Here is a 27,929-nt window from a genome sequence, read left to right as displayed (position 1 = left end):
GGAATCGTCGTAAAATTTCAAAATGGGCGATGGCGTGAGGCGGTTTTGATTTAGCTTAAAGAATGATTTTGTTTTTAAAATGCAAATTTTCATTTTTTGCATTACTTTTTTAAAAATTTTACATGTAGCGAATATATTAGAAAATGATAGTTTATATGTACGTACCTATTTATTTGATTGCCCTATTCGTTATTAGTGGAGATAATATCCAAGGTAATTTGGCAATTATTGTATTTTTTTTAATCGATTACGTTAAATTTTTACAATTACAGACAATAAATATTCATTCTTTAATTTTTCACATTCAAGATTCGTGTAGTAATTCGAAAAGAAATTTTTTCTAACGAGATGGTACTGTAAGTGCTAAACCGCCACTACCATCACTTCGACGCCATGTTGGATTCGCGCGATTACTTTGACGTGCGCTACATTCAATGTAGCGCACTATGTAGGTAAAGTTACACTTAACACGTTTGATGGCTCAATTCAAACTCCGAATGGTACGTGTGGGACCTTAGCAGTGCTGTAGAGCGTACTCACAAACAAAAAAAGTCAAAGGTACAGTACCATACCTCTACGAGCGCGCCTTCACGAGATATAGCGGTATCGTCACTGCAACAAACATGGCGACGAAATGATGGTGGAGTATGTTTAAAATTTATAGACCCATCTTTTATTATAAAAAAGTTTTAAATTACTATTATTATTTTTCCTCTTTTTACATTTTTTGAACTGAAATCAGAAAAAAATGCTTGATTTTATTGTATTTTCTTGCAATTTTTTAAAATACATTCAAAATTTTCGGAGAAATACTGTCATGTATGCGGTCCTTGATGCCATTGTAGGTACCAAAGAAAAAACATTTTGGATTTCAGAACAAAAGCAGAGACATCTTTGAACGTCGTTTTGTAAACAATGTTGCTATGCTGAATTACCGGTACTTTGTCACATTCAGGTTTTTTTCTTTTTTAATTGATGAAAATAAAAATTATTAGCGTCTTGGCTATCTTTTGAGCTAATTTAATTTTATTTGGTAACCTTTTCGCTATTTTTTAATAAATTATTGGTGACAGCATGAAGTGCAGAAGTGTGCACAGCCCTCGAGGTTTCATATTCGGCTATAGACTAGGAAATTTAATGGGTAAGCATAAAAGTTCTCTCTCTCAACTTCTGCTGAAGCGAGTGAGGGAAGCGAAGTTAGCCGAGAGAGACTTCACGGTGGATGGCTCAAAAGTGTTCTGCGAGGTATATCAAAATGCATTTGTGTGCATGCAGAAATCACATTTTAAGAATTGTGCGTTCTGCAAGACGTGCAAGCATCACGTTGACATGATTGAACATCCCATATGCTGCTCACAAAAATGGAAACTCTGGATCAAAGGAATATTTTTCTTAGATACAGTAAAAACCTTTATAGGATGCAATATAGAATTGCATAAACTGATGCATCGCTTGTCCAGGAAGTACTTAGAAAAATACACAGAGCAGAATCTTCCTGATGAATAAACACTGAGGAAGAATTATTTTCCATGTGTTCATCAGAAAGTGCTTGAACAAATTCGCAAAGAAACTAGTGACAATGCTACATGGTTTGCTGTAGATGAAACTATAGATGCTTGCGGATGACATGTTGCTTTAATGGTAGTATGAAAACTTGACAGAAAAGATTGCACTAAAATTTATCATCTTTTATATAAATTTCTGGAGAAGACGAATGTACAGACAATAGCAAGATTTGTTCAGAAAGGTTTAATGCTGTTGTATAGTTAAAGTTAAATGTTATGAGCAGGGCTGCGGAGTTGGTAAAAAACATTTGACTCCAACTCCTGATAATTTTAGTAATAAATTAAATACCAAGTCATTTTAGGGGAGCAGAGGTGCTCATAGGGAGTTACCCTACTCTGAACTCTAAAAGGAGCCCCAAGCATTTACTCAAATTGTTTGTTTGTTTATTAAGTTATGGCAATGCAACACTTGGTGATCTCCCGCCTAGGGTGGATGCCTTCCTGGAGGTCTTTTTGAGGGTAACTGGCCCCTATTTATGCATTACAGACATGGAGAAAACCTGGCAAACTTTGTGGCCAGCCCATTCGAGCGAGGCACAGAACCCATGACCGAACTCCCAGTGTTCAGGGAACGAAGACCACTTGGCCACTGGTGGGCCCATTTAACCAAATACTTCTATAGTTAGTATTTTTAATATTTAACTTACATTAATATTTATTTGTATAAAAACATTAATTTTTAACAATACAAATATTTAATAAGAGGAAAAAAGGGAAGCAATAAAAGTCTACATCTACATATCTTTATTCTACAGCTTTTGCACTTCAGTTTCCCTTTTCCAGAAAAGTTTGTCCAACTAAAAAAGTGTGCGATTTAGCTACTTCAGCCCCTTGTTCAGAAAATACAAATATACACTCTGATCAATTAGTCTGGCTCACTCAGAAAAATAGAGTACAGGTAACCCCCATATAACACAAGAGTTACGTTCCAAAAAATTGCCGTGTTATGTGAATCCGTGTTATACGAAACAAAGAACTAGTGCGTAAAGGGAAGTTAGGTTCCAAAAATTAAAAAAAACATGCTGTTAAATCCTTATTTAAATTGGATTTATTATTTATTTTTTTCATAGGTAAAATATTTATTTATTATTTAAGTAAATATTTTACCAGAGGATTATTCATCCAGTATGATGATCTCAGCAAGAGCATCATCAATTGGTAACAGTTTTTGGGTGCATCCGTTAATAGCAGTTGCTCTGCAACGGGAGTGCGCTGCTGTTTGTAGGCATTTAGGAACGACGGTGAAAGAAAGATGGCGGCGCCCGCACTATCGATAATATCATGATGGAGGAATCTATATTTCTAAAATGAGCTTTTAGAGGCAAAAGAAGGGTCCCAATTGTAAAATTTAACCATTAAATGGATTATTTGTTGAAAGAGCATTCAAAGTAGCCACAAAAACAATTAGAATGCTCGCGCAGAGTTACGCAGAGGTATAAAAGAACGCACCCTTTATTACATTTCATGTTGTACAAGTGTTCTATCCAATTCCCGAACCTTGTTAGAGTGAACCCGTGCTATAAAAGCACCATGTTATATGGAGATGTTCCCAATTCTCGAACCGTGTTAGTGAATCCGTGCTATAGAAGTGCCGTGTTATATGGGTGTTACTTGTACTTATTTAGAGCAGAAACAATAAAGGAATGAAACAAAAACATTCAAATTCAATTGGGTCAAAATAATTTAGCTATTAAACACAAATACCACAAAGAAAACTATTGATACATATTTAATAAATTAAATTGTTGAATAAATGAATTATAACAAAATACAAAAACATTTAAAAAATTATTAAATATAAAATCAAATTTTCTTTCATTTAAATAAAAAAAACTAAATTAAATTTAAAATGCCAGAATCAGAGTCTACACATCTTTCCCGACTCCAACTCCTCTGGCCAGAAATTCCTCCTGACTCTGACTCTGCAGCCATGGTTATGAGAACTTTTTACATAATCTTATTCACATAACCTGCCTGAATCATGCTTTACATCTTCTGGTCGAACAAGTTCATTTACATTTTAAAGATGTAAAAGTCTTCATTTGTTCCAGCAAGAAACTACTTGTCAAACTATGGCGTGCCAAAGACACCAATGCAAACTGCTATGCATTGTGAGCATTTGCCAGATACTCCTTTGCCCCCCTCTCCCATAGTCAAGAGATGGGGCACTTGGATAAAAGCTGCAGTAATCTATGTGGACCATTTATGTGACTTTCAAAATTTTATCAATGAACTTGATGAATCAGGAAGTTCTTTCACTGTTGATGTTAAGGAAGCTTTGGAGAATCCACATTTAATCGCTTCTCTAGTTTACATCTGCGCCCATTTGTTAAATTTTCCGGATAACATTGAAGCATTAGAAGCAAGAGGGTTGTTACTTGAAGAACCTCTAAAAATGTTTTAAACAGTAGAGAATTCTATACAAAACCTTCTTGGTTTATGTAGAGTCAAACTTCTCGCGAAGCTGTTGGCACTTTTGGACAAGAACAGTGGTTTTTCTGTGCTTTGCCAAGCTTTTCTGTCTAATTGGAGATCCCTGAGGATGTAGGGCTTGCCAATGTACCTTTGCTGAAATATATCCTGTGACTACATTTGAGGCTGAGAGAAGTTTTTTTAATTGTAAAAAAAACATTATCACTGGCTGTTGACACAATCTGACAGAAGAAAATATTAATAGATTTCTTATATGTGCATGGTCATATTCAAATAGTGTATAATATTGTATACTGCATTAATTAATAAACAGATAACTGAAGAAAATTTGATAATTTTGTTTTACTTTTATTATTATTTTTTTGTTCCAAGAATAAATCAAAAGTGCGATCTTTTCGATCCAATTTTAGATCCGAAACTCTACCGATCCGGAAAATCTGGGGTTTATAAATTACATTACACCATAATTTGTAAGAGAGGATGGTAATGTCGTGCTTTATGTTCATAAGATAAAAAGAAGACCACTTGAATATTACTAAAACAGTATATCAATTATTGGGTCTTTTTAAAATTATCATTTTCTTTTCTAATCTGTATTGTTACTATTCTGTCTGTTTCTTTTGAACAATACTATCTTCAAAAATTGGTGTTCTTTTTTTGCGTTCGTATATACAGTCGCTCACTATTTCTGTTGTGCAAATGACTGGAAGGTAATTATGAACTCGCTATTAGGGACCATCCATAAATTACATTCAAATTTTTCTTGAAATTTTTACTCTCCCTCTCCCAGTTTGTCTAAGTTTCTGTAAACACCTGCCCTTTTTGGATATCCAATGAGACTTGACTCTCCCCTTTAAAACCTTTATTGCTTTATGAATGATATGTTTAGTTTCTACTTACAGTATCTATTTATTTTAAAATTTCTTGTATAATAAAATGAATAAACTGTATAAAATTTAATGAAATAAACTGACGTCCACCGAAGTTCGACTCCTCCCCTTGTCCGAGTTTTGTACGACTTGGCTCAATCCCCTTCCTTTCCACACCCTTTCATATACAGTAGACCCCCCCTTAACGCTTAGATACGTTCCACGCTAACTGAAAATTACGTTGTAGGAACGATTAAATACATGAGCCAATCGCAGCCCGATAGGTGGGAACTTTACGGACTAAGGCTGTTTGAAAGGTTTTCTTCTATAAAATTAACTGATTCTAGACTAATTCGACTCAACATTTCCAAAATACGTATAATTTTTTGGGAATAATCTGTATAAACTATGCTATAAACAAAAAATTATAGGATTACTTACCGAGTGTGTACCGTTCGACTACGCCGTTGCTTAAAGCTGGTTTTCATCGCGGAACAGCACATTAAACGACGGCCGCGATTTCTAATAACGAATTTTTCGCATAAAAATAACTTGACCTTTGGAGACATCATTAATATAAATAATTTTTATGGCCGTTGAATAAGAAGTGTTTCTTTCACAAGAAATGTATAAAATTAGTGCTGTATTAGACTTACGGTACCTAATTTACATACTGTACAGACGATAATAAACTCAACTTACTAGCCTAAAATCTCCGTAGCGTGTTGCCAGGCGGCAGAAAGCATATATATAATTATAATAAAGTTACAATAAATTAAGTTAATATATAATTATATATACAGTACCTAATTTATATATAATTAATATATAATTATATGTACAGTACCTAATTTATATATAATTTATATATAATACTAAACAGACGATAGCAAACTCAATTTAGCCGCTCCGTAGCGTGGCGCAGGGTCGGAGGAAAGTAGTTCGGCTGCTCATCCACTATTGGTCCAGACTCTATCAATCTTGTCGCGAAACGACGTTATAGGAGGTACGTTATACGAAAGTTTCTACAATTTTTTCGCTACGTTATAGGAATTGTCGTTATAGGAACGTACGTTATAGGGGGGTCGACTGTATTACAGATTCAGGAGCAAATCTTGAGTTGATCTTTGAAGTATTCGGACGTGCAAATACAGGTAGCCCTCGGTTTATGCCGCAGTTCCATTTGTACAAAAGCCAGTGCAAATCGAATCGGCGTAAAATGAACTCATATTTACACTGAGGTATAGGGTTAGGTTCTACATAAGTGAAAAATACGCAAATAATTTTGTTTATTAATACAATATAATACAAAATACAAATAAATTTTAATTTTTAAAATATATTTTATCATAAAATAAAGTGAAATGTTTTTATTAAAAAATTTTAGTTTCGGATCTCTTACATTTTTCGGAAAAAGTATCCATCTTTAATTAATTGTTTACACTTGTTTTCTTTCATTGAGAATTTCGGAATATGGTTGAATGGATGTGATGATGATTTTTTTTTTTTACATTTGCATTTCACTCCCAATCATTGTCTAACTCACAAAGTTCATCCGTCAAACTTTCCATAGTTGAAAGGATATGTTAACTCGATGTAGAGCTACAGACGAGTAGAGAACTGATTGGTTGACCACCAGTTGCTGTAGCGCATGTATAAGGTCAGTTTGAGCGGGAAAATTCAAGGTGGCTAAGCAGAGAGAGATATCGTCTGACTGACAAGAAATAGACATCGTCTGGCTAATAAAAAAGTATCGTCTGGCCAGCGAGAAGTAGATTTGTCTCACTAATGATAGTTTGTGATTGCCGGAAGTGCTACTGCGTCGTAAGGTGTTTTCCTGAATGAACTGATACGGGATACATTCATTGGTGCTATGGATTCGGACGCCATTTATTGGACTATTAAGTTTAATAACTTGACTCGTAGGCACCTAAACATTTAGTATTTTAATATTAATTTAATGCAAATGTATACATACCCAATAATAATAAACAGAAAAAATAAAAATATTCAATAAAAATCTTTGTTTTAATGAATGTACAATGTCGTGGCTCAGTAAATACGTCAACACTAAAATGAAAATCAGTGCCTAGCATAGGGAAAATTGGGGAATTACACCGCAAAATGGCAAATTGTGCAGCAGCATTATTGTAAATCAGTGTAAATTGAGCCGGCGTAAACCAAGGGCTACCTGTACAATCCAAAGTAGTTTTTAGAGGGGCCTGTTTATATATATTAATAAATATAATTTTGTTTTGTTTACTTTTTACTTATTTCTAATTAGCTGATGTGCCTAACCATATTCAGCTCATCTTAAGAAAACATCAAGCAACTTTCACTTGGGGCAGTGTTAGAATGTTTTAATACATATGTTACAATGTTAGAATATGTGTATGAAGATGTTTTGTGCAGATGGTTTGTTATTTGTTCCACTGCGGTTCTAATTGTATGTATGGTTGTCATTTTACTTTATTGGGTCTGGATGCCATCATTCCTACTATGACATTCTGATCATGTGTTGGGATTGGAGGTGAGAGATAATGGTCATTCTTTTGTGTGTCATGAATAGCTTTAAGTCATTGTATTTTGTTCATTTCTTTGTTTTTATATTTGTATTTAAGCATATAATTAAGTGCAATAAACGTACTTTACTTGAGTTTCCAACTTATCCAAATGTCTGTTTTACATTTAAACGTTTGTTTTTCTCTATCGTTTTCTGTTTCACGAGCTAGATTTTTGGTTGTGTGTTTTATATTTATCATCAACAGCATAAAGCCATGGTTCTCAAAATTTATTCTTTACAGAAGGTTCTGAATTAAATCTTATATATACTTTATTGTCAATTTAAAAATATCTTTCAGTTGTGGGCCCCAAATATTTCTGGGTACCCTGGTGGGGTCTGCAGGGGCAGTTGTTTTGGCCCTATTACTTAGGGGTAAGTAAATGACATGTGATGAGTGGTGGTGGTTCTGGGGCAATTTTGTATGAGGAAGGACATTTTTGTGTGAACCAATGCTACTACTATTGTCTATGCTCCATGTTTGTCAAGGTTTGCAGTCACTCTCCTTAATCTCCACTCTGCATGTAGTCATGCACTGAGATGTGAGTGACAGCGAGCACCAAAGTGCACAGGTGCTTGCTGTATCAACTATATAACGTTAAGTACTCCGCAGACACTCAAGTGAGCTACTCAAAGCTGATGGGCTAGACAAACACAAAAATGCCAATCTTGCAATGCACTATTTAATCTGCCCAGAATTAAATCCTACGAATGGTGTTACATAAATGAAAAATGGGTTCAGATAATTGCCACGCCTGAACTTTAAGAGGCAAACAATAAAAAACTAGAAAAATGTTTGTTTAGTGAATCATATCAAGACATAAAAGACACTTCGCACTTGCTTTCACTTGGTAGCTTCATTGTTGCTTTATATGTCCCAAATGTGACATCACATTAGCACATACCACTCTACTCCGTTTACGTACATACTTGGTAACAGTTTTAATTATTTGCAATTTGTTTATGACAAGAATCAGTCCAATCTTTTCATAAAATTTTTTTGCTCTATTTTAAAATTGGTAACAATGTGATTAAATGACTGTTCTTTAACTCCCTTTGGCGATTGCTTAATCCAAGATGTCGTTTTAGATTAGCGACGATGTTTCTCACAAGTGATGGTCATGTAAGTAACTTTTGCCTTTTTGAATTTAAAAACTGGGAGGTGTAGAAACTTTCATCCTTTAAACAAAACAAAATGTCCCAGACTAAATTATAACTAAAATTAAAACCCAGAAACATAAAATAACATTCAGACTTGACTCCTATAACCATGTCGGAAAAAAACACGTGAAAATGCCCTACCTCACCCAAATCATCCCAGAATCACCACTTCTCATCGCATTTTACCTAGTTACCCCCTAAGTAATTAAAAAAGTAGACATTCTTTCCTTAACTTGTACCAAAATTTCTAACAGTACAATTTACTTTGTGTGCATCTAAATGACAAGCAGGTAAGGGCTCAATTACATTGGGTTTGTTTGCTAGTTATTTGACAGCATGCAAACTCACTCTGGTGAGTTTGCATGCTGTCAAATAACTAGTTATACTGGACTAATAAATTTGTTTATTACTCATTTGTAGCAAATACACAATACTGCCTTGTTGCCAGCAGTGGTATAATTCTGCTACACATGGTGATTTTTAGCCTGTTTAATTGGCATAATGGTGCAAAATTAATCCAAAAATAACTAAGTTTTTATCAAAAATAATTATTTTATGCACTCTTTAAATTTTAGCAGCCATAGAAAAATGAGTCTACAGATCTTTTTCCAAGCATTTTTTTTTTATTTTTGTTAGAATAGAAACAACCAGTATAATTTCCACTCATGCTACTTCCATACTGTGTGTTACTTGCTACACTTAATTACACAGAGCGAGTTTCCTAAAGTAAAATTGCAAGCAGTTAATGACAAAAGTAGCCCATCTTCAACTTTATTCACTTGAATAAATCGTTGAGAGAGTTTACTAGCCGAGGTAATTACATCGAATGAGTTTCATAGTGGCAAGTAAATTCATCAACCAGTAGCTACTAAGCTCAGCCAATGTAATTGATCCTTAATGCTTGCTAACTTAGCTGCTTGTCATTTAGATGCACCTTCTGAGATTCACCTAAACTAATAATAATAAGCAATTAATCAACAATAAGTGGAGTACATAAATAAGACTACAGCTACAGCTATTCTGACATTGAAAAACAGGTGTCAAATCAATAAAAATTGCATAATGTGATTTATTAATTTAGCATCATAAATTAATAATAATCCATCCATCATTGTTTACCTGCTAATTTTTACATCATTATTAACAGCTAGAATGTAATTGAAATAAGAAATGCCGATAATTTAAACTAATGTATTGTCGACAAATAATTTAAATTGATTAATATTTAATGTTTAATGCACTGATTAAGACTTTGTAACAACTGATAACGAGTGTAATATTGTCGAGATTGATACTCAAAAAGATAATCTTTTGTTTATTTACATAAAGGAATGAGGATTATAACTGAATCCTGATGAAAATAAGCAAATTAATCAGTAATTCATTGCTGACTTGAAGGTGAGAAAGGAAAAAATGAAACGTTCTTACAGTTGTTTGATTTTACAAAGTAACAAAGAAAAGATTAAATAAATTTTTAAGTTTTAAACAAATTTGCTTGTCTAGTATCTTATGTATCTATGACCATCTCAGCGTCCAATGTTTATTAATAAGAAGACAAATGATTGCTGTATTTTAATGCGCGATTGTTTGTCTTCTTACTAGTCTCTTATGTTTTCAAATCGTTCTCTTTTCTTCTCCTTTTTTGTGTGTAAATTTTGATAACTCCCAAAGGTCTCTTTTAATATACAGTACATCTATAAAACTTATTTTCATTTTCATTGGCTGTCTTGTTAAATCTTTACTCTCAACTCTAAATTTATGAAATATAATTTAAATGAAAACAGGTCATTAGTGCTAAACTTTGAAATAATTTTAATAATTTACTTTTCTTTTCCATTCGTTCTAGCTTTAAGTAATGCACAGCTCAAATATTTTGAACTTCTCGATGCGGCTGATGTTAGTCATACGATCACTAAAAGAGGCATCCATCCCAGTTACCACCGATACAACACAATTAAAGAAGTGTCTTTTAAAGCACTTGGCAGGTAAGAAATTGGAACTTAAAAGCATTTTATATATTACTTTTTATTAAAATTATGTATATTTTTTCTTAATTTCAGATATTTTCGTTTGATTCTAAATCCTACTCAAGGTCTTTTATCGTCTAGATTTAAAGCATACACTGTGGATGGACTTGGTAATAAGCAACCAGTTTGGGTTGATAAAAATCAGTTCTTTGAGGGAAGAGTATTTGGTTAGTGTAGTATATTCCATTTAAAATGATTAAATATACCTATCCAAAACTTAAGGATGGATGACATTTGTACACGAACGGAGAGAACTGTAGACTAATGCCAACAAATATGGCAAGAACTGTATTACTTGACATCTAACATGGAAAATACACAACAACTTGTAGGATTTTACAAATCAAAGCCATAAAATAAGTCTTAGGTGAAAAATATACAGCAGTCGGACATGGGTGGAGATGGATGCAAAGTACTTACCAAAATTCAGGCAGAGAGAGTACGGAATATGTCCACCTCAAACCATGATGCAGCACTCACAATGTCACGTCAGGCATTTATGCAAATTGCCACTGACTGGCTTGGAGACTTTTTCTATTTGTTGCCACTAGCAATTGTGTTCGTCCTTAAGGCTTGGACATTTATGTAGTATTAATACAGTAGAGTTAGTGTGAAATTATTTAATTTTATAGTTTGAGAATATAGTAATATAGTTTAAATTAGAAATCATATAATATTTTAAATTTACTGAATAAATTAATTATAAAAAGTACTACAGTTTATAAATGTATAAGGTAGTCACTCAGAAAATTCATTTTAATGTTTTGAAAATTAATTAAATGTGAATAAAATTTGGCAAAGGCAGTTCTTTAATTTGAGAGAGATTTAAAACTTCCAAGAACGTCAGTCTATGACTGACGTTCTTGGAAGTTTTGATTGACATAAGTTGGCGTGACATCCAACCCGTGAACTCAATACACCTAACAATGAGAGAGATTTATTGAACAAGTTTATTTAATTAATTAAAGAAAAAGGAACATTATTTCTAATTATTTCAATATATCTGTAAAATTTGTATTCAATATCCACTTTCTCATCAGTGGTCAAGTGGATAACACCACTGAACACTGGTAGTTGGTTGTGGGTTCATGCCTTGTCAACAAGCATGCCACGTGGAGTTTTCCAGGTTTTCTTCACATTTGTAACACCTAAATAGGGACCAGTTTCCCATAGAAAGTCCTGAGAGGCATCCCCCTCAGCAGATCGCCCAGTGTCATGTTGCCTTGTACAAACAAAAACCTATGAAGATGGGATTGAATAATTTAACTACAAAATAAAAAGATAAAAGTAAAGAATTATGGTATAGTAACAATAAAAATTTTATTGATGTAAATAAATTTGTATTCTGGTGATTAATGTTTGAACATTTACGAAGTAATTATATTTAAAGACTTTATAAAAAAAATTTTCTAGATAAATTTGCTAATACTCCTCCAAATAAAAGAATAGTTCACAATCTGTTATTAGTTACAAAATAATTAAACCCTAATTTTGAAATTTTTAATAACTGTTTTTAGATAGGAAATATCATTGCTTTTCTTTAAACATACCATTTTAAATAATAATTTTTCAAATTAAAACATGATAAAACATTTACGAAAGGTTTAAAAATCAAGAAATCATCTTATAAAGTATTATTATACTTTCTTGAATGTACTTTATACAATGTAAATTTATATGTGTATTTTAGGAGAAAAGAATTCTGAAGTTACTGCTCACATTGATGACGGACTCATCACCGCTGCTATACGAACACCCGAAGACACATACATAATAGAACCTTCTTGGCGTCATTTATTGGAAGATAATAATTCCAGTATGATCATTTACAGAGGATCCGATGTCAAATTCAGCTGGGATTCTAGTCACGATGATAAAAATCCGTAAGAAACTTCAATATTTATTTTTGAATATCTGGTTTGTATCTACACTTAAATAATTTAGTTATTTATTTATATGATCAGTATTTTTTAAAGTAACATTTTAGAAATTTACTGTGAGTGAAAACTTTTTTTCTTATAGTTATTTTGAATTACTTATTATTCACAGTATATTAAAAATTCTTATGCAGGAATAGTGTGTTCGATCATTTAGAGAATGATTTATCAAAAAAATTTCAGTTTACAGAGTAAGAAGTATCCTGATCCTTACAGGCCTAAATTCTGTTCTTACGTTCGTGAAGACGGAAATAGTTCTGAAGTTTATGAAGACGAAATTCTTAGTGATCAATGCAAAAAGATGAACAAAAGGCAAGCTATCGATCCGTATCATTGGGAACCTGTTCAAACTCGTTGTTCATTGTTGTTGGTAGCCGACTACAGGTTCTACGAAAACATGGGAGGAAGCAATTTAAAAGGAACCATTAATTTTTTGGTAAATTAACTTGTGAAATTACATTGTTGTATTTAAAAAAGTGTTTTCAAATATTTTTCATGTTGTTCTTTTGTGTGTATTTTAAAAATGAGCCATTATCACAATGCCTGGCTGCAATTTTTAATTAATTTACTTATTAAAATATGCTCTCCACATCAAATTAGTAGTGTATTGCCCCTGTACATCATACTTTTCCTGTTAGCAATAGTGTTATGCTGGTCATCTAATGCCTTTCAGGGGAAAACTTTTGAATTGAAATAACATGATTTCCAGTTTGCATTGGAAGTTCTTATATAATTAATCAGGGTCTCCTGCTACTAAGGTTTCCTTATCAGATCTCGACTTTCATCTATCTAATTCCATTCACGTTATGGAATGACAGTGGGAATTTATAGGTCTACAATTTTTTCAAATTGCAGCCCAATAATTTGATAAATATTTATTTTGTTTTATTCAGTTAATTGTGTTAATCCATTAATATTGTTTATAACATCGTTTGAGGCAAGAAAAAATAAGTTTTTTATTTATATATTTCAATCTAATTTCTAAGAGATTAAAGGCAACAAAAGATCAAAGAACGTGGTTTACGTACCCTACCACAGATCATGATAAAAATATAGTTTGGTCACCGGAATGAAAAATGTTGTAAGGAGAAACATTGACATTAGTTGAAGAATTGTAAGCATAATCACTAGCTCAAACTGTCATTATATATATTGAACTCCACATTACTGATTTAACGATTAATGCATTACAAAATGTTTGAAAAACTAATTTATAAAACTAATATTAATTAACAATAATCTATAAAAATTGGGCTGAAATAGTTACAATAAATATCTTTCAGATCTCTCTTATTGATCGTGTCAATAAGATATTTTTAGAAACAGAATGGCAAGATAGTGAAAAACAACCCGGATTTCGTGGGATGGGATTCGTCATCCAAGAAGTTATGGTACACACCGAACCATCTCCAGTCGTTAATGGAGAAAAACATTACAACATGGCCGACGTATCTTGGAACGTACGAGATCTTCTAGAGGTTGGTAACCGCGTAAGAATTTATTATTTACATAACCATAAATTTCCTTTTTTTTAGAGATTGAAAATTATTTTAATATGAAATTTACTTTCAGAATTTTACTCTTCATTGTAAAGAAGCAGTATGTCTGTGTCACTTGTTTACTCATCAAAGTTTTGATACAGATACCAACATTTTGGGTTTAGGTTATATTGCTTCCATCAATCCACACAAGCCAGGTGGCATATGTAGTCCAGGTGCTCAATATCTATTCTATTTTTTTCTGTAAATTAATATCAAAAATTTGTCTGTGCTAAACTTTCCTGAAACAATACAGCTTCCATTTCATTAACTTTGAAATATTTTTGCTACTGTGCTTTATAGTATTAAGTAGCATTTGACTTAAGGCTTTGCTTTAGATTTTATTCCATTTGCTTTCGATAGTAGCATGAACAATATAAAAGTTTAATAAATTTGTTTTACTGGTTTGTGTCTGTTTGTATGGTTTGAAAATAGACAAAATACTTATCAATCTAATATGTAGATGTTGAATGTATTTGTATTATAATACTAATTATTGTTTTCCATTTATCAATTTTATACTGGAAAATAACACACGATTAATTGCAAACCTTCGAGAATTATGTCCAATCACTTTCAAGGAAGTAATTTCTTCTCTTGAAATAAGATTAAGTAAACAAATTAGAATTAAATTTGAAGCTAAAAATATTGTTATTTAAAACTTTTGGGACTTATCTAAGGCAGTTTTATATAAAGATCAGTATGATTCGAGACTCAAACCTGCACTCTTCGTAGGATCTTCAGATGGAGCTTGTAAATATTTAAATAAATAATGATTTTATGATGTAACCCGACTTTCCCTTCTTATTTTCTTCTAAATATAAACCTAACTTGTTTTACTTTAATCTTATTTTCATTTTATGGTTTCGTAAATGTCACATAATATCTAGAACTGGATTCCATTGGGCTTTAACTATTTGATAATCTTTTTTAGATTCAGATTTGGTTTTAATTATTCCTAAATTTGTTATTTCAAAAGATTGTTCTTCAAATTATTAAATTTCTAATCTTGTGCTTTCAGAATTGTTAAACATTTATAGTAACATTGAATTTAAATATTTCTAGGAATTGTTATTTAAGATTATTACACAATTATTGAAAGTTTTTAAAGTGTGTAGACCATAAATGCATTATGCTTTGAGATTTCTGGAATCTCTCAATAAATGTAAGAACACTGAAAAGTTATTTTGTTTTAAAAAATATCTTATGAATTAATTAATATCTGTTATCTGTTTCATACTATTATTGATATTACTATATTGTGTTTATAAGAATTAAAAATTAAAATAATCAATTTTTTAAGAATATTTATCAAATTTTGGGAAGAATTTCAATATTTAATTTTATTTGATAAACTGTCGATAATTAAACCATTTTATATGTCATATAATGTAAATTATGAAGTATTATTTATGATGTTTTTAAAATTATATGTACACAGTGAATCGGAAGTAACTAGGTATTGAGAAATTGATGTAATTTTTATAATAATAATAATAATAATTTGTGTGTGCATGTACTTCAATCAATGGAATTTTATAATTCCCCACATTAATTTGGGCAGTGGCTGAGACAGGCCACACGCATGGTGACACAAATGACGGCCAATTGCTTGTCTGTTCAGGAGCAAACACAGATTGCTGCATGCTATGAGGCACAGAAATCATTAGTTGCTGTGCAGAGATGGTGGCATACAGTGAAGGGATGTCATGCCACAAACATTTATGAACATCCAGAAATGACACAAATCCACACATAACCAGAAATAATGAATAATTGTCATCTGAAGCTAATGACCACACAGGTTCAGTGTGGACTCAGAAGTGACCATCCATCCATATACCCCATCACAATCCTTTGAAGAAGTTGGTGGATGTCACTGGTGGAAGTTGGTGGAATGTTGGTGCATTGAATTTTAAGGTATGCATCTCTATTTCCATTTAATAAAGCACATGTCAACACAATTATCATTATCTCTTCATTAAAAGTGTAGAAATTATAGCGATTTCTCAACACCTGGTTACTTTCCACCCACTCTGTATATTTAATTCAAAACTAGAAAAGATGATTCCAGGGATATAAATGAAAGAAAGAAACTCTAGTTTTTTTAACCCGACCCCTTTAACTTTAACTCTTTCAAGTTTCTTTCTTTCATATATACATATATATTTACTAACTTTGATACAAAATATAAATCAATAACAATTCAAAATTTCATATTTAAATATTTTCATCTTATTTTTTTAAATTGGAAAGAAAAATATATGTATGTATTAATATAAAATTCAAATTAATGATGATAGTATGCATACTTTTTGGCTCTGTTACTCCGTAGGTATTTTCTCGTAATGTAAATCATCGCTGGTTTTGTCTTGCCCATCTGTTTACTGATCAAAAGTTTGATGGAGGGATATTAGGACTAGCATATGTTGGTTCTCCTCGTCACAATTCAGTAGGCGGAATCTGTAGTCCAGGTACATAATCAACTTCCTACAAATGGATCTCTTAACGTATAAAATTTCTGATTTATCTTAAGTTACGTTCTGTTTTTGTTTTGTGATCACACTTTTTTTTTCTGTGTACCATTTCTTGATTGGTTTTATGGATTGTTCTTTTTTTTTAATGTATTAATTACTACTATAAATGTCATTATTCTCAGTTACTGCATGCTTTTATATTTCTACTGCATCTTATTAACGTATATTTTGTTTATTTTTCTAATGTCTGTTAATTTCTTTTTTACTAGATCAAAATATTCCACTTTAATTAAATATTTTTTAAACATTATTTCTAAATGATGATATAATTAAGAGGAAAAATGATTTAAAAATTAGAAATTTTATTTGAAAAAAAAAATTCTTTACCTACCTTTTGCAAATATGATTTTACTGTTGTTACGTGTTTATTTTATTATCCATGTTTAAAAAATCCAGGATGAAATACAGTAGCATCTCTAATTCAACATATATCGGATTACTGGATTCTGTATGTACTGTACATACTATACAGAAGAAATGTTGGTTCACAAGTTAGTTTATTGTATTAATCACGATTGTGATCAATCATTTTACCGAGTACACGTGCAACAAACTAGTGACTGATGATATACATGTACATCAGTTACTTTCTGTCGCATACATCGACAAGTCGTAATATGAAAATTTCATGTGCACTGCCCCGTGGAGTGTTGGATTACTGGACGGGTTATACTGGCAAGTGATGGACTATAGTGACTCTACTGTATTTAAAAATATTGCAAATTAAAGACTAAATACAAATAAAAATTTGTCTTCACGCATCCTTCACAACCACAGGAACACAGTTAATATGAGCAGAGTTGACTTTTTCTCCGAGGCTCTTCTCTTACTAACACGTGACTCTTATCACGTTAATTGTGTTATTATGGTTGCAAAGGATGCATTAAGACGTCAAGTTTTTATTTGTATTTAGTCTTCAATTTGTAATGCAATTGTTACGGAAAGCAAATTTGCAAACTTTGAAAATTTCATGTAGACTTTCTGTATTTTATGCTATAATATATGAAAATGTATTTATTTCATTTTTCCTTTTATTGATTTATAATTAATATTCCATATATTTAACAGTTATCTGATTTAAAAAAATCTCAAATTTTTGTTTTCAAAATAAAATTCTCTGTCATGTACAGTACAGGCAAAGAATACTTACTTTAATGATCATTTTATATTAAAATCGATGAATTATAAGATGGTAATCATCAAATATATAGTTGTTTGGGAATATTTAATTCATATCTGGAAATTTCTGATTACGATTCTGCAATTTTATAAATTAACTAGCAGACCCCGCCACGCCTTGTTGTGGCTCAAAATGTATCTATTATAAATGTATAACACTTCCCCCGTGGGGGAAAATTTTTCGAAACATTTTTTCTTAGTGTACATTCTCTTGACGTACCCTATTAAAACGCAATCAAAAGCACAAAAACCCGCATCTAAAATAGTATAACAGAAGCCAAGTTTTTCACAGTAAGCCTTAATCCTGTCCCTCTCCCCCGGGGGGAATATCGAAAAAATCCCTTCTTTGTGTACATTCTGTTGACGTACTCTATTAAAATGCAATCAAAAACGCAAAAAACCACATCTAAAATAGTATAAATAGAAGCAGAGTTCTTTACGGTAAGCCTTACGGGGAAGGCTTACCGTAAAGAACTGTCCATCCCCCATGCTTAACGGAATAATATACAGCCTATGTCCATCCTGAAGTTCCATTCTAAATATTGGTGAAAAAATTTTTGAAATCGGATGAGTAGTTTTGGAAATTACCTGCTGCATCCAAACTTACATACAAACATTACCTCTTTATAATATTAGTATAGATTACAGCTGTAATTTTGAAAACGGAGGTAAGCAATGCTGTTATTTCATGTTAAATTTGTAATTAGAAATAATTTGTTTATTTTTATAATTTTACAAGTTCCTGTCGTCGAATGCGATCAATTCGGCTTTGGATGTGGCATGCAACTTTCTGTATAAGACTTTGTTAGGGTTTTTTTCAGACAGTGTTTTATGTGATTGATCAGCCAATCTGTTTTTGTCTTCCACTGCTTTTTGTAAATGGCTGCTGCCATGAGTATTTCCTAAAAATTCTCCATTAGCTTAATTTCTTGTGCGTTAATGGGGTTGTTCTCCTTTTCAACAATGATGATGATTTCTCAACAGATAATCCAGTACAGGTTTAGCATAGCGAGAACTTGCTTTATCTGGACAGAAGACATATTTGGCTTGAGAATAGTTCTTTCAAATGTGAGAAATCTGGCAACAGGCAGCCTATACATTCATTTAAATATCAATGAGTGCTGAAAGCAAAATTTGATTTTCTGATTAGGAATTCACTCAATCCTTTTCCTCCCTTTGCAGTCCAAATTGAAACTTTGTCCTCAAATTTTTGGACTTTGTGTAGAATTTCATTTCCCAGTTCCTCGAAAATATCAAGTCTTTTTATCTTAAATATTCTTTAATAAATGCATATGTACAGGTGTCGAAAAAGTTACTGTGCATTGGTAAAGTTTTAAGAAAATTGAAGTTCCTCCTACAGCAAATGCTGGAAATGTCTCCTAGAGGCTCCAAAATCTGGGGAGTGAGCCCCAGAGATCTAGTGGACTAGATTCCATGGGAGATTAGGTGATTGGCAAAGAAATCTTCCAAAAACTGTGTTTGAAAACTGAAACGTCTTGTGAGCAAGCAGTAATGCTATGTACTGCAAAGTGGAAATGTGGGACATACGACTTACAGATCTTGTATGCAATGCCATATGTATAACTTTCATGTCATTACAAATCTCTTGTCACATGATAACTTTCATTCCCCCATAAGTGCATTTTGCACATTTTGCAATAGTAAAAATGGTAAGCAATTCATAAAACATTTATAGTAAATATGCTATATATTTTCAATATCATTTGTCGAAATATTTGAAATGTTATTAAGGGAGAGTTCAAATATTGTTCCGTACAGTAAGGTAACAAATTGATAATTGAAATCACATGACTTCCAGTCCAGATCGAAAGTTCATATATAGTTAGTCGGAGTATTTGGTCCCTAAGCTTTCTGTATTTGGTTCGCTCTTCGACTAACTCTGTCCTTGAGATTAATGAAGGATGTACGGATGGATGACGGTGGGAATGTATAAGTTTGCAATTTGAAAACTTTGGCCCAATAATTTCTTTAACCGTATTTTTTGAAGTGTCAAGCGTATTACGGATTTTATAAATTTTGCCGTTTCTTTTTCTAAGAACTATGTAGGGCATGTGTGTTTATTTACTAAGGGGTGAAATGGCCACTAAATAAACATATCCAAATAATTCTACTGCTTATATCTGGATTTTTTCTGGGATCACTCAAAAGCACTAGTATATTAGGAACATTTGTAGCAGTGTATTATCAATGTATCAATGGCTGCAGTATTATGACAATGTTTGCTACATGGATATAACTTCCGAATTTGTATATTGAGAACTGTGGCGAACGTATTTGAACAACTGTAAATAAGAGCTTTTGTTTTGTCTTTTCTTATTTTTTGTACAGTTCTGGATTTACAATACTCCATGTAGTCTACAAAATATAACAGTACTTAATTTATGAAAATTGTGGAATTATAATTCGATAAATCCTTTGGTATTTAGCTTATACAGTACAATCTTGAAGTCCCTCTAAGGTGGGTTATGCCCGAGTGGTGACACTTTAACTCTTTTTGACATGCAGTTTACCCGTGACGTTATTGTTTTGTTCCCGGAAGCTCCTCCCATTTTCCTTCTCACTGCAGAGGGACTTTACAATCGCACTGTATTTAGACGTAATGTGGGTTATTCATTTATATAGTTGTAGAAACAATTTAAATATCCTTATAATATAATAAGTATCTATTTACATAGTTTATAAATAAAATTTTTTATAGGATATGTGAAAAATGGCTACACACTGTATTTAAATTCAGGTTTGAGCACTTCTAGAAATCATTATGGTCAACGTGTGATTACACGTGAAGCAGATCTTGTCACTGCACATGGTAACGTTAAAAATTTAAAATAAGAAACATCATTTCTTGTGTTTAAAATAAAATAATTGATGTTTGTTTCTTTTCTATGATCCATCCGGAAACTTTTATTCTAGAATTTGGTGAGTATTAAACTTTTTTTTTTAATAATTCTAATTACAAAATGGATCATCTTATTTTTAGCACTAAGAGACTAGTTTATTCTTTTTACTTAGTCATTTAGTAGTAATGACAAATGATGCCGCATTGCATCGGCCAATAATAATGTTTCTAATTACTAATTTAATGTCTGTAATTTGTCCTAGAGGTAGGTGTTAGGTGCCATCTCTTGATAAATTTAAGTAATTTAGAAGGTTCCGAAAGAAAATCGGCCCTAAATGAGACTTGAACCCGCAACTCCCACATTATTCTAACTCGATGCAGTCTGGCAACTGTTTGGCATTAATCTAAAAATTGGGTTATTTTTAGTAATAGTTTTTAGTAAAATAGAAGCTGTTAATGTTTTTAAGTTATCATTTCTAATTACCATTCTAATTAAAAATCAGTTGTTGGATATGAGTGTACCATTTAATTTCTATCACGTTATTAGCTTTTGTTTTGCATTTAATTTTATTTTACTAACAGAGTGAAACTCCATTATGGTAAAATTTCTCTAACTCGAAGCTCCGAGGGGCAGGAAAAACTTTGAGCTACAGATGATTCGCGTTAGAGAACAATAGAATGAAAAATGCCGATTCTGAATAGATTCGTATTTTTACTTCTCTCGCATTATCTGAAAAATCTTTTGATAGTTTTTTGTTTTAAACAGCTCGTGTAATGCTTTCAGCAAAATGTTCAATGTAACTAATGGAATTGAACAGTTTTGCAGGTAATGTACATCTTTTTGAGATAAAGCAAGAGGTTGTCTTGCTTTGGACTGGAACGTTGTTTGCAAATGAGTGTCGGACAGTAGATACATCAGTCTGAAAATTTCATGGAAATCCAATAGTTAGAATCAATTTGGATAGAATAAATATTAAAATTTGATTCGGGAGAGTTGAAAGTAACATAAATCTGTGTCGGGAACCGTGAAAACATTTGAGTTAAGGAAATTCAAGTTGATGACATTAAATCCCTATACTGTTCCATTGAGACTTACTGAGTGCTGTTTTCTTTGACTTAAAGAAACATTTGAGTTAGAGATGTTTTACTGTAATCTCATGAAAAGAAGAAACCACAAACGTTTTCAGCCTTCTTGGTAGATCCGAAGCAGGTATATCAAGGGCGAAAATGTTTGTTTTTCAAATTAAATATTGCTGGAATTCAGTGTTTTGTTTTTCTTCGTATAGTATTCTGGTTCTGGTAACTTTTCAGTAACACTATTAATCTCAAACTAAAATGGCTGTCAGCTATCTTTTACTTTGATTTTAGTTTGATGCTTTAGTGGGGTCTAATACAGTTACTTGTTGAAATTTGGAATCCAGTGATTATATAACAGAGACAATTTTGGGAAGTCTTTAGGTAGAGATCTTGTAAGATTGTATGCTTAGAACTGTGTGTTTTGAATGTTCCGACATATTCAAAAATTCTTAAATTATTATTTTAAGAACTGTTTTTGTAATCATGAATATTGCTGAAGATAAATTTTATTGATCTGAAAGTGTTTGTGAATTTACAAGGTGTGACAATTTAATTCCAGGACTGGTCATGTAGCGCTGCAGTGTCAGCGTGCAGAAACTTGTCAAAGCTTGTCATAATAGTTCAACCATCTGGCTACTTGTCTGCAAAGATTTGTTCGTGTCTTGTAACGCGTTTTTTTTCTGTACTCCATTCACATATTGCTGTGAGAAAGTGCTTTCATGTTTTTGTCATGGAACAAAAAGCGAACATTAAGTTTTGTTACAAATTGGGTAAAAGTGCAACAGAGACGTAGGCCCTCATCAAGCAAGTTTATGGGAATGATGCCCTATCCCGGTCTCGTGTTTTCGAGTGGTTTGCGCATTTCAGGGATGGTCGGGAAGACCTTGAGGACGATGCTTGCCCTGGATGACCTCAATCAGTTCGAACACCAGAAAACATTGAAAAAATCAGAGACTTGCTGCGATATGACCATCGAATGTCTATTCAGATGATAGCAAAGACAACTCGTTGGTTAGGCCTTAGTTTGCAGCAAGAGGAAGCTGGGTACTGCTGCATGACAATGCCCGCCCGCACACTGTGACTGTTGTCAAGGAGTTTTTGGCCAAACGTGGCATTGTGGAGTTGAATCACCCTCCATACTCATCAGATTTGTTGCCTTGTGACTATTTTTTGTTTCCGAAAATCAAAATCACATTGAAGGGATGAAGATTCAACAACCTGGAGGACATGCAGCGCAATGTGACCAAGGAATTGAGAGCTGTCAATGGAAGTGACTTTGCCGAGTGTTTCGAGAAGTGCGTTGCCCTCCAGGGGATTACTTTGAAACATATTAAAAGGGTTTTTCATTATATGTTCTTTGTGTCCTTTTATTACCCCAGTCCTGGAATTTAATTGTTACACCTTGTATATACGTTTATTAATCATAAATCTAAACTACCAGATTATTTTTAGGCTATGTTTCAAGTTAATTAAAACTTAATGAAATTTAGTCTACAGGTAGGAAGATTAATTTTAGCCCAAGGTGGTGACCTAACCACTTGCTTTTAAGCCAAATTTTACTGTTTAATTAACTTGAAATATAGCCCAAAAATCATATTTACATAAATCATTCATATTTATAACATTTTATACATGTTAGGACATAATTGGGGAAGCGAACACGATCCAGACATTCCTGATTGTTCTCCGGATGCTAGGCACGGCGGCTCGTATCTCATGTATACATATTCGGTCAGTGGTTACGATCCTAATAATAAGGTAATATTGTATTCTTTTTATTTGTAGTTTTTAACATTCACCACACTGTGATGTGACATGACATGCACATGCATGTGCGCATGTACTTAGAAGTGTAATTCAGAATGGTGATCCATATGCAGAAATTGATAAACTACCAAGTATTGAAACCACAGTTTGCAGAACTGTGGTTTCAATACTTGAAAGAGTCAGTTTTTCTCTTCTTGATATCTTAAATTAATTAGAAGCTAGGAAACAATACAAGAAGAGCCTGGGAGTCAGAATAAGAGAACCTGTAAAGAATTGTAAGAGAAGATGGATGACAACAGCTCATGGGAAAAGCATTGAGCAAAAGAATTAGTGTAAAATGATTAAGAGAAATGATATCGGAAGTAAGAATGCAGGACGTGTGGAAATAATTTGGATCGATAAGAATATATAATCTGCACTAATTAACGAGAAGCTATTTATCATGACATTGTTACACTGCTGGGTTACAATTTTTAATTGTCTTTTAATTTAAGGAATCAAGTGACTTCCTGCCTGACAGGAAGTTCATATATAGTTAGTTGGTCCCTCTGGTCCCTAAGCTTTCCATATTGAGTCCTGATTTTTAACTATCTAACTCTTCTCCCTAGATTAATGAAGGATAGGTGGACAGACAACGGGGACGTTAGGTCTGCAATTTGAAAACTGCAGCCCAATAACAGAGATGGAGAAATAAGTAGACAGTAAAAAGAATGAGTAGAGTTATGCATTCTTAATGGATGTTGCTTGTAAATTATAGTAAAACAAAAAATTGATAATAGTGAGGTTGAGGCCGAAGTTATAAATGCGAAAACGTGTACATCAGACACTCGGCACCGCTTTCCTGTAAGCCTAGAAGTTTGACAATGGTGTTTGGATAGTCAGTGGAATCATGCCAAACTTCCATTGCCAAACTTCTAGGCTTACAGGAAAGTGATGCTGAACGTCCAATGTACACATTTTTGTGTTTAAAACTTCAGTTTCAACTTTGCTATTAATTATACCAATTGTCTTACAAAGTATTCTGTCAACTTATCTTTCTGCTCAATCTACTTAAACATTGAATTATTTATTTTATAAAAATCTTTCTTATTCTAATTGATATTTATATAGTTTCTTCTGTAAAAGTAGCCCCTATTATTAAGCAGGTGGCTTAAAAATGTTGAATCAATTTGAATGTAGGATCTCAAATAAAGTGGCAAAATTCTCGAAACAGTACTCAAATAATTGTTTTCATACTGTACCGAAAAAATTAAATGCCGATCACGACCTTGCAGTGAGATATCGGCCTACTTCCGTGGGAATATGGATTCAAATTTGATCCATACTTCATTTTAATGTGTCAACTTCTTGTGATTATAAACTAACTTAATTTTAATTAATTAAAAATCAGTAAAATTAATATTCTTAGCACTTTATTAAATCTCAAAACTTTTTGACAGAAATTTTCACCCTGCAGTATTCGATCGATTCGAGCCGTCTTGCTGGCTAAAGCAAATAAATGTTTTTTGAGTAAGTGAAATTTAAAGACACTCGAAATTAATTAATTCTTTAATATTTATGTAATTTGTGTTTTATGAAATATTTTGAAACAATACAGAACCAGAAGAATCATTCTGTGGCAATTCTCTGGTGGAAGAGGGAGAAGAATGTGATGCTGGATTAATCGGTAGCGAAGACAATGATCTTTGCTGCGATACTAACTGTAGACTCAGAGAAGGAGTTATTTGCAGGTTTGTTGCTTTACACTTCTTTTCAGAAAACTTAATTTTATTACTAAATTGAAAATAATCATTTTTTTTTTCCCTCAGTGATAAGAATGCTCCGTGTTGCAGAGGTTGTCGTTTGGTACAAAGAAGGGAAGTGTGTAGAGAAGCTCAACCCCTAGCATGCAAACAAGAAGCTCACTGTACATATCCTTAACTTATTAATTTTTCATATCTAAATTAATTATGAAAATGATACCTGATGATTAAAATATCTTCTGAATATGAACCCAAAAATTTTACAAACAAAATACATGTCTTACTTGCTTTTCCGAAAGTTTTCGGCCTTCTCGAGAAGCCTTTGTTGGGTTATCTTCAAATTAGAGCATTAATGTTTTAATTTTTAAAATTCATTTTGGATTGTCACTGGAGTACACATGCTAAATCTTGTCATCTTGCTGGTTGTTGTGGAAAAGCAAGTAAGGCGAGTATTCCGTTTGTATCGCATAGTTACTAGCCAAAAACTTTAATCGGAAATATCTTTTTTGTATCCTTTTCTAATCTTTGATGATTGATACAAACTACGAAAATTTTCATTCAAAATGTCATAGACGAAAATTTTTGAAGTTTTTAATGAAAGTTCTGATTCGAATTTAGAAAATAATTAATATAAAGCTGTAGTTTGCTTGCTTTGAAGATATCCTTAATGTTATTTTACTGGCGAATCACCGGATTGTCCACCCTCGCCGGCACAACCCAATAAAACGCTTTGTTTAGATAAGTATGTATAAGATATATGTATATGTACAATACGTATATGCATACACATATCATAGTTAAATATTAATAATAATTTTAGGGGCCAATGTTTAGCAGGAGAGTGTATACCTTTCTGCGAAACGAGAGATCGTCTATATTGTTTGTGTGACAGAGGTAATTGTTTCTCTGCATTTTCTTAACAGTTTTGCTTTCATTCGAGCAATTACTTACTCATTATTTTATAGAGGAAGACGCTTGCAAACGATGTTGTCGTCGTACACAAAACGACACTTGTGATCCCATAGAACCGATCGAAATACTTCGTGACGGAACGCCGTGCATACATGGCTATTGTGATAAGGTATTTATAAAAATTATTAATTTAGTAATTAAATTATCTGTATTTAAACTTGATTTTTGTTAGGGTCACTGCAAAAAAACTGTTCAAGACATCGTGGAAAGATTCTGGGATAGAATCGAAGACATCAACATTAATAGTGTTTGTAAGTATATAGACAATATAGACCTGTACAAGACAATGAATTTTACAACTAAAATTCAAATATATTTCAGTAAAATTTCTTAATGACAACATCGTAGGAACAGTTGTTGTAATTTCTGTTATTATATGGGTGCCCGCCAGTTGTTTAATAAGTTATGTGGTAAGTATCGGTAATAAGTTCTTAAATGATACTTAGTTTTTATTAAAAATTACTTATAAGAACCTTAAATAATTTAAGGACCGTAAAAGAAGAAAGGAATACAAAGAAGTAATGGAGAGAAGAAGCAAACGGCAGGTAAGATTTTTAAAATGACGTGGTCAACAATTAAGTTACTTGTAACAAAACTAAAGCTCACAAATATCTTCCGCAGAACATTCTGCCTTTCCAAGCTCCCAACGATAAAAACACCAAAATCATACACATCAGTCGGCGAAATCACGACAATGCCAGTCTGGGACACGGCATGGGAGGCGGTATGAGCCACGCGGGTGGCGATAATTACAGATATTACAGCGATCGATTGTATCCCAGAGGAAGTTACCGGCCGGCAGCGGCGGAAATGTCCTATCCTCATCCGTACTCTCACCCCGACACAAAATATAACTACAACGTTCGTCCCCAACGGTACACGCACCTGAGGTCGAGCATCGGTCCCGCCGATCCCCGGCCTTTAAGGGTAAGGCCATCAATAGTCGAGGCATACACTGCACTCTAACTTATTAATAAAATGCATGCTTTGGAATTCTATAAAGCATTATTAAATAATTTGCTTTTATAATTTAATAGAATAGCAGATAAACAAAAAAAAATCGCATAGTATTGTTATAAAATTATACAAAAAAAATGATTGAATGAATGAATGATTTTTAAACTTTTTCCACGAGTGCGAAAAATATATATATATATATCGTAATATCTAGTCTTTGAATTGAGAAATTCTCGTTTGTTGTTTTGCAAAAATATTAAATTTGATGCATTATATTGCAGTTTTGAAGATTTTGATGCAAATAGCTGTTGTTATATCGTCTAAACATTTGTAATAATGGGAAAAAGTGTTACAATACTACTAGAAGTTGATTTTTATGTTTGATAGTACAGGTTATCGACCGTAAGCCTATATTTGTTGTTTGTAAAAAAAAAAGAGAGAGACGTTTTAAATATTTAACAGAGATTCTATGAGCATTCGGTAATCATTAGATTCATTATTATTTTGTGCTGGACACAAATTTCTCTTGTAAAAACCATTTTTTGGTTTTGTAATTTTATTGTTAAGGCCAGTGTAAAAATTACTACCACCACCACCACTACCACTACGCGTAAGTTCGTCCAACGTGTTCCGTGTTCGCGTGCGTCGTCCGCGCGTTCGAGTTAAAGTCGACTAATTCTCCTTGTCTTGTAATTTATATTCGGATTGTTTTTTATTTATATACATATATGACTTGTATAATTTTACA

At 32.6% G+C, this 27,929-nt stretch overlaps 1 protein-coding gene across 5 annotated transcripts; it reads left to right on the top strand.

The window, feature by feature from the left end:
* Positions 1-27,642, top strand: LOC111618821 (ADAM 17-like protease). 5 transcript variants are annotated; one of them, XM_023360402.1, is made up of 21 exons: positions 1-213; positions 10,435-10,573; positions 10,649-10,782; positions 12,306-12,498; positions 12,736-12,988; positions 13,836-14,030; positions 14,125-14,266; positions 20,526-20,636; positions 20,741-20,746; positions 23,383-23,501; positions 24,950-25,019; positions 25,108-25,240; positions 25,319-25,420; positions 25,932-25,994; positions 26,073-26,146; positions 26,218-26,333; positions 26,397-26,475; positions 26,546-26,634; positions 26,713-26,769; positions 26,846-27,151; positions 27,463-27,642. In XM_023360402.1, exons 1-21 carry the CDS (start codon positions 144-146, stop codon positions 27,466-27,468), a joined length of 2,457 nt encoding a protein of 818 aa, XP_023216170.1. In that variant the 5' UTR covers positions 1-143; the 3' UTR covers positions 27,469-27,642. The 5 variants fall into 5 exon arrangements, with proteins under 5 accessions (XP_023216170.1, XP_023216172.1, XP_023216171.1 ...); XM_023360404.1 differs by lacking the exon at positions 14,125-14,266 and adding an exon at positions 16,426-16,564 and having other exon boundaries at positions 12,769-12,988; positions 26,846-27,642; XM_023360403.1 differs by having other exon boundaries at positions 12,769-12,988; positions 26,846-27,642.
* Positions 27,643-27,929: the final 287 nt, after the last annotated feature.

The sequence above is a fragment of the Centruroides sculpturatus genome, unplaced genomic scaffold (genome assembly GCF_000671375.1).
Source record: "Centruroides sculpturatus isolate CEXI.00-Female unplaced genomic scaffold, Cexi_2.0 scaffold13, whole genome shotgun sequence".
Taxonomy (NCBI): domain Eukaryota; kingdom Metazoa; phylum Arthropoda; class Arachnida; order Scorpiones; family Buthidae; genus Centruroides; species Centruroides sculpturatus.
This window is presented reverse-complemented; position numbering and strand designations above follow the sequence as displayed.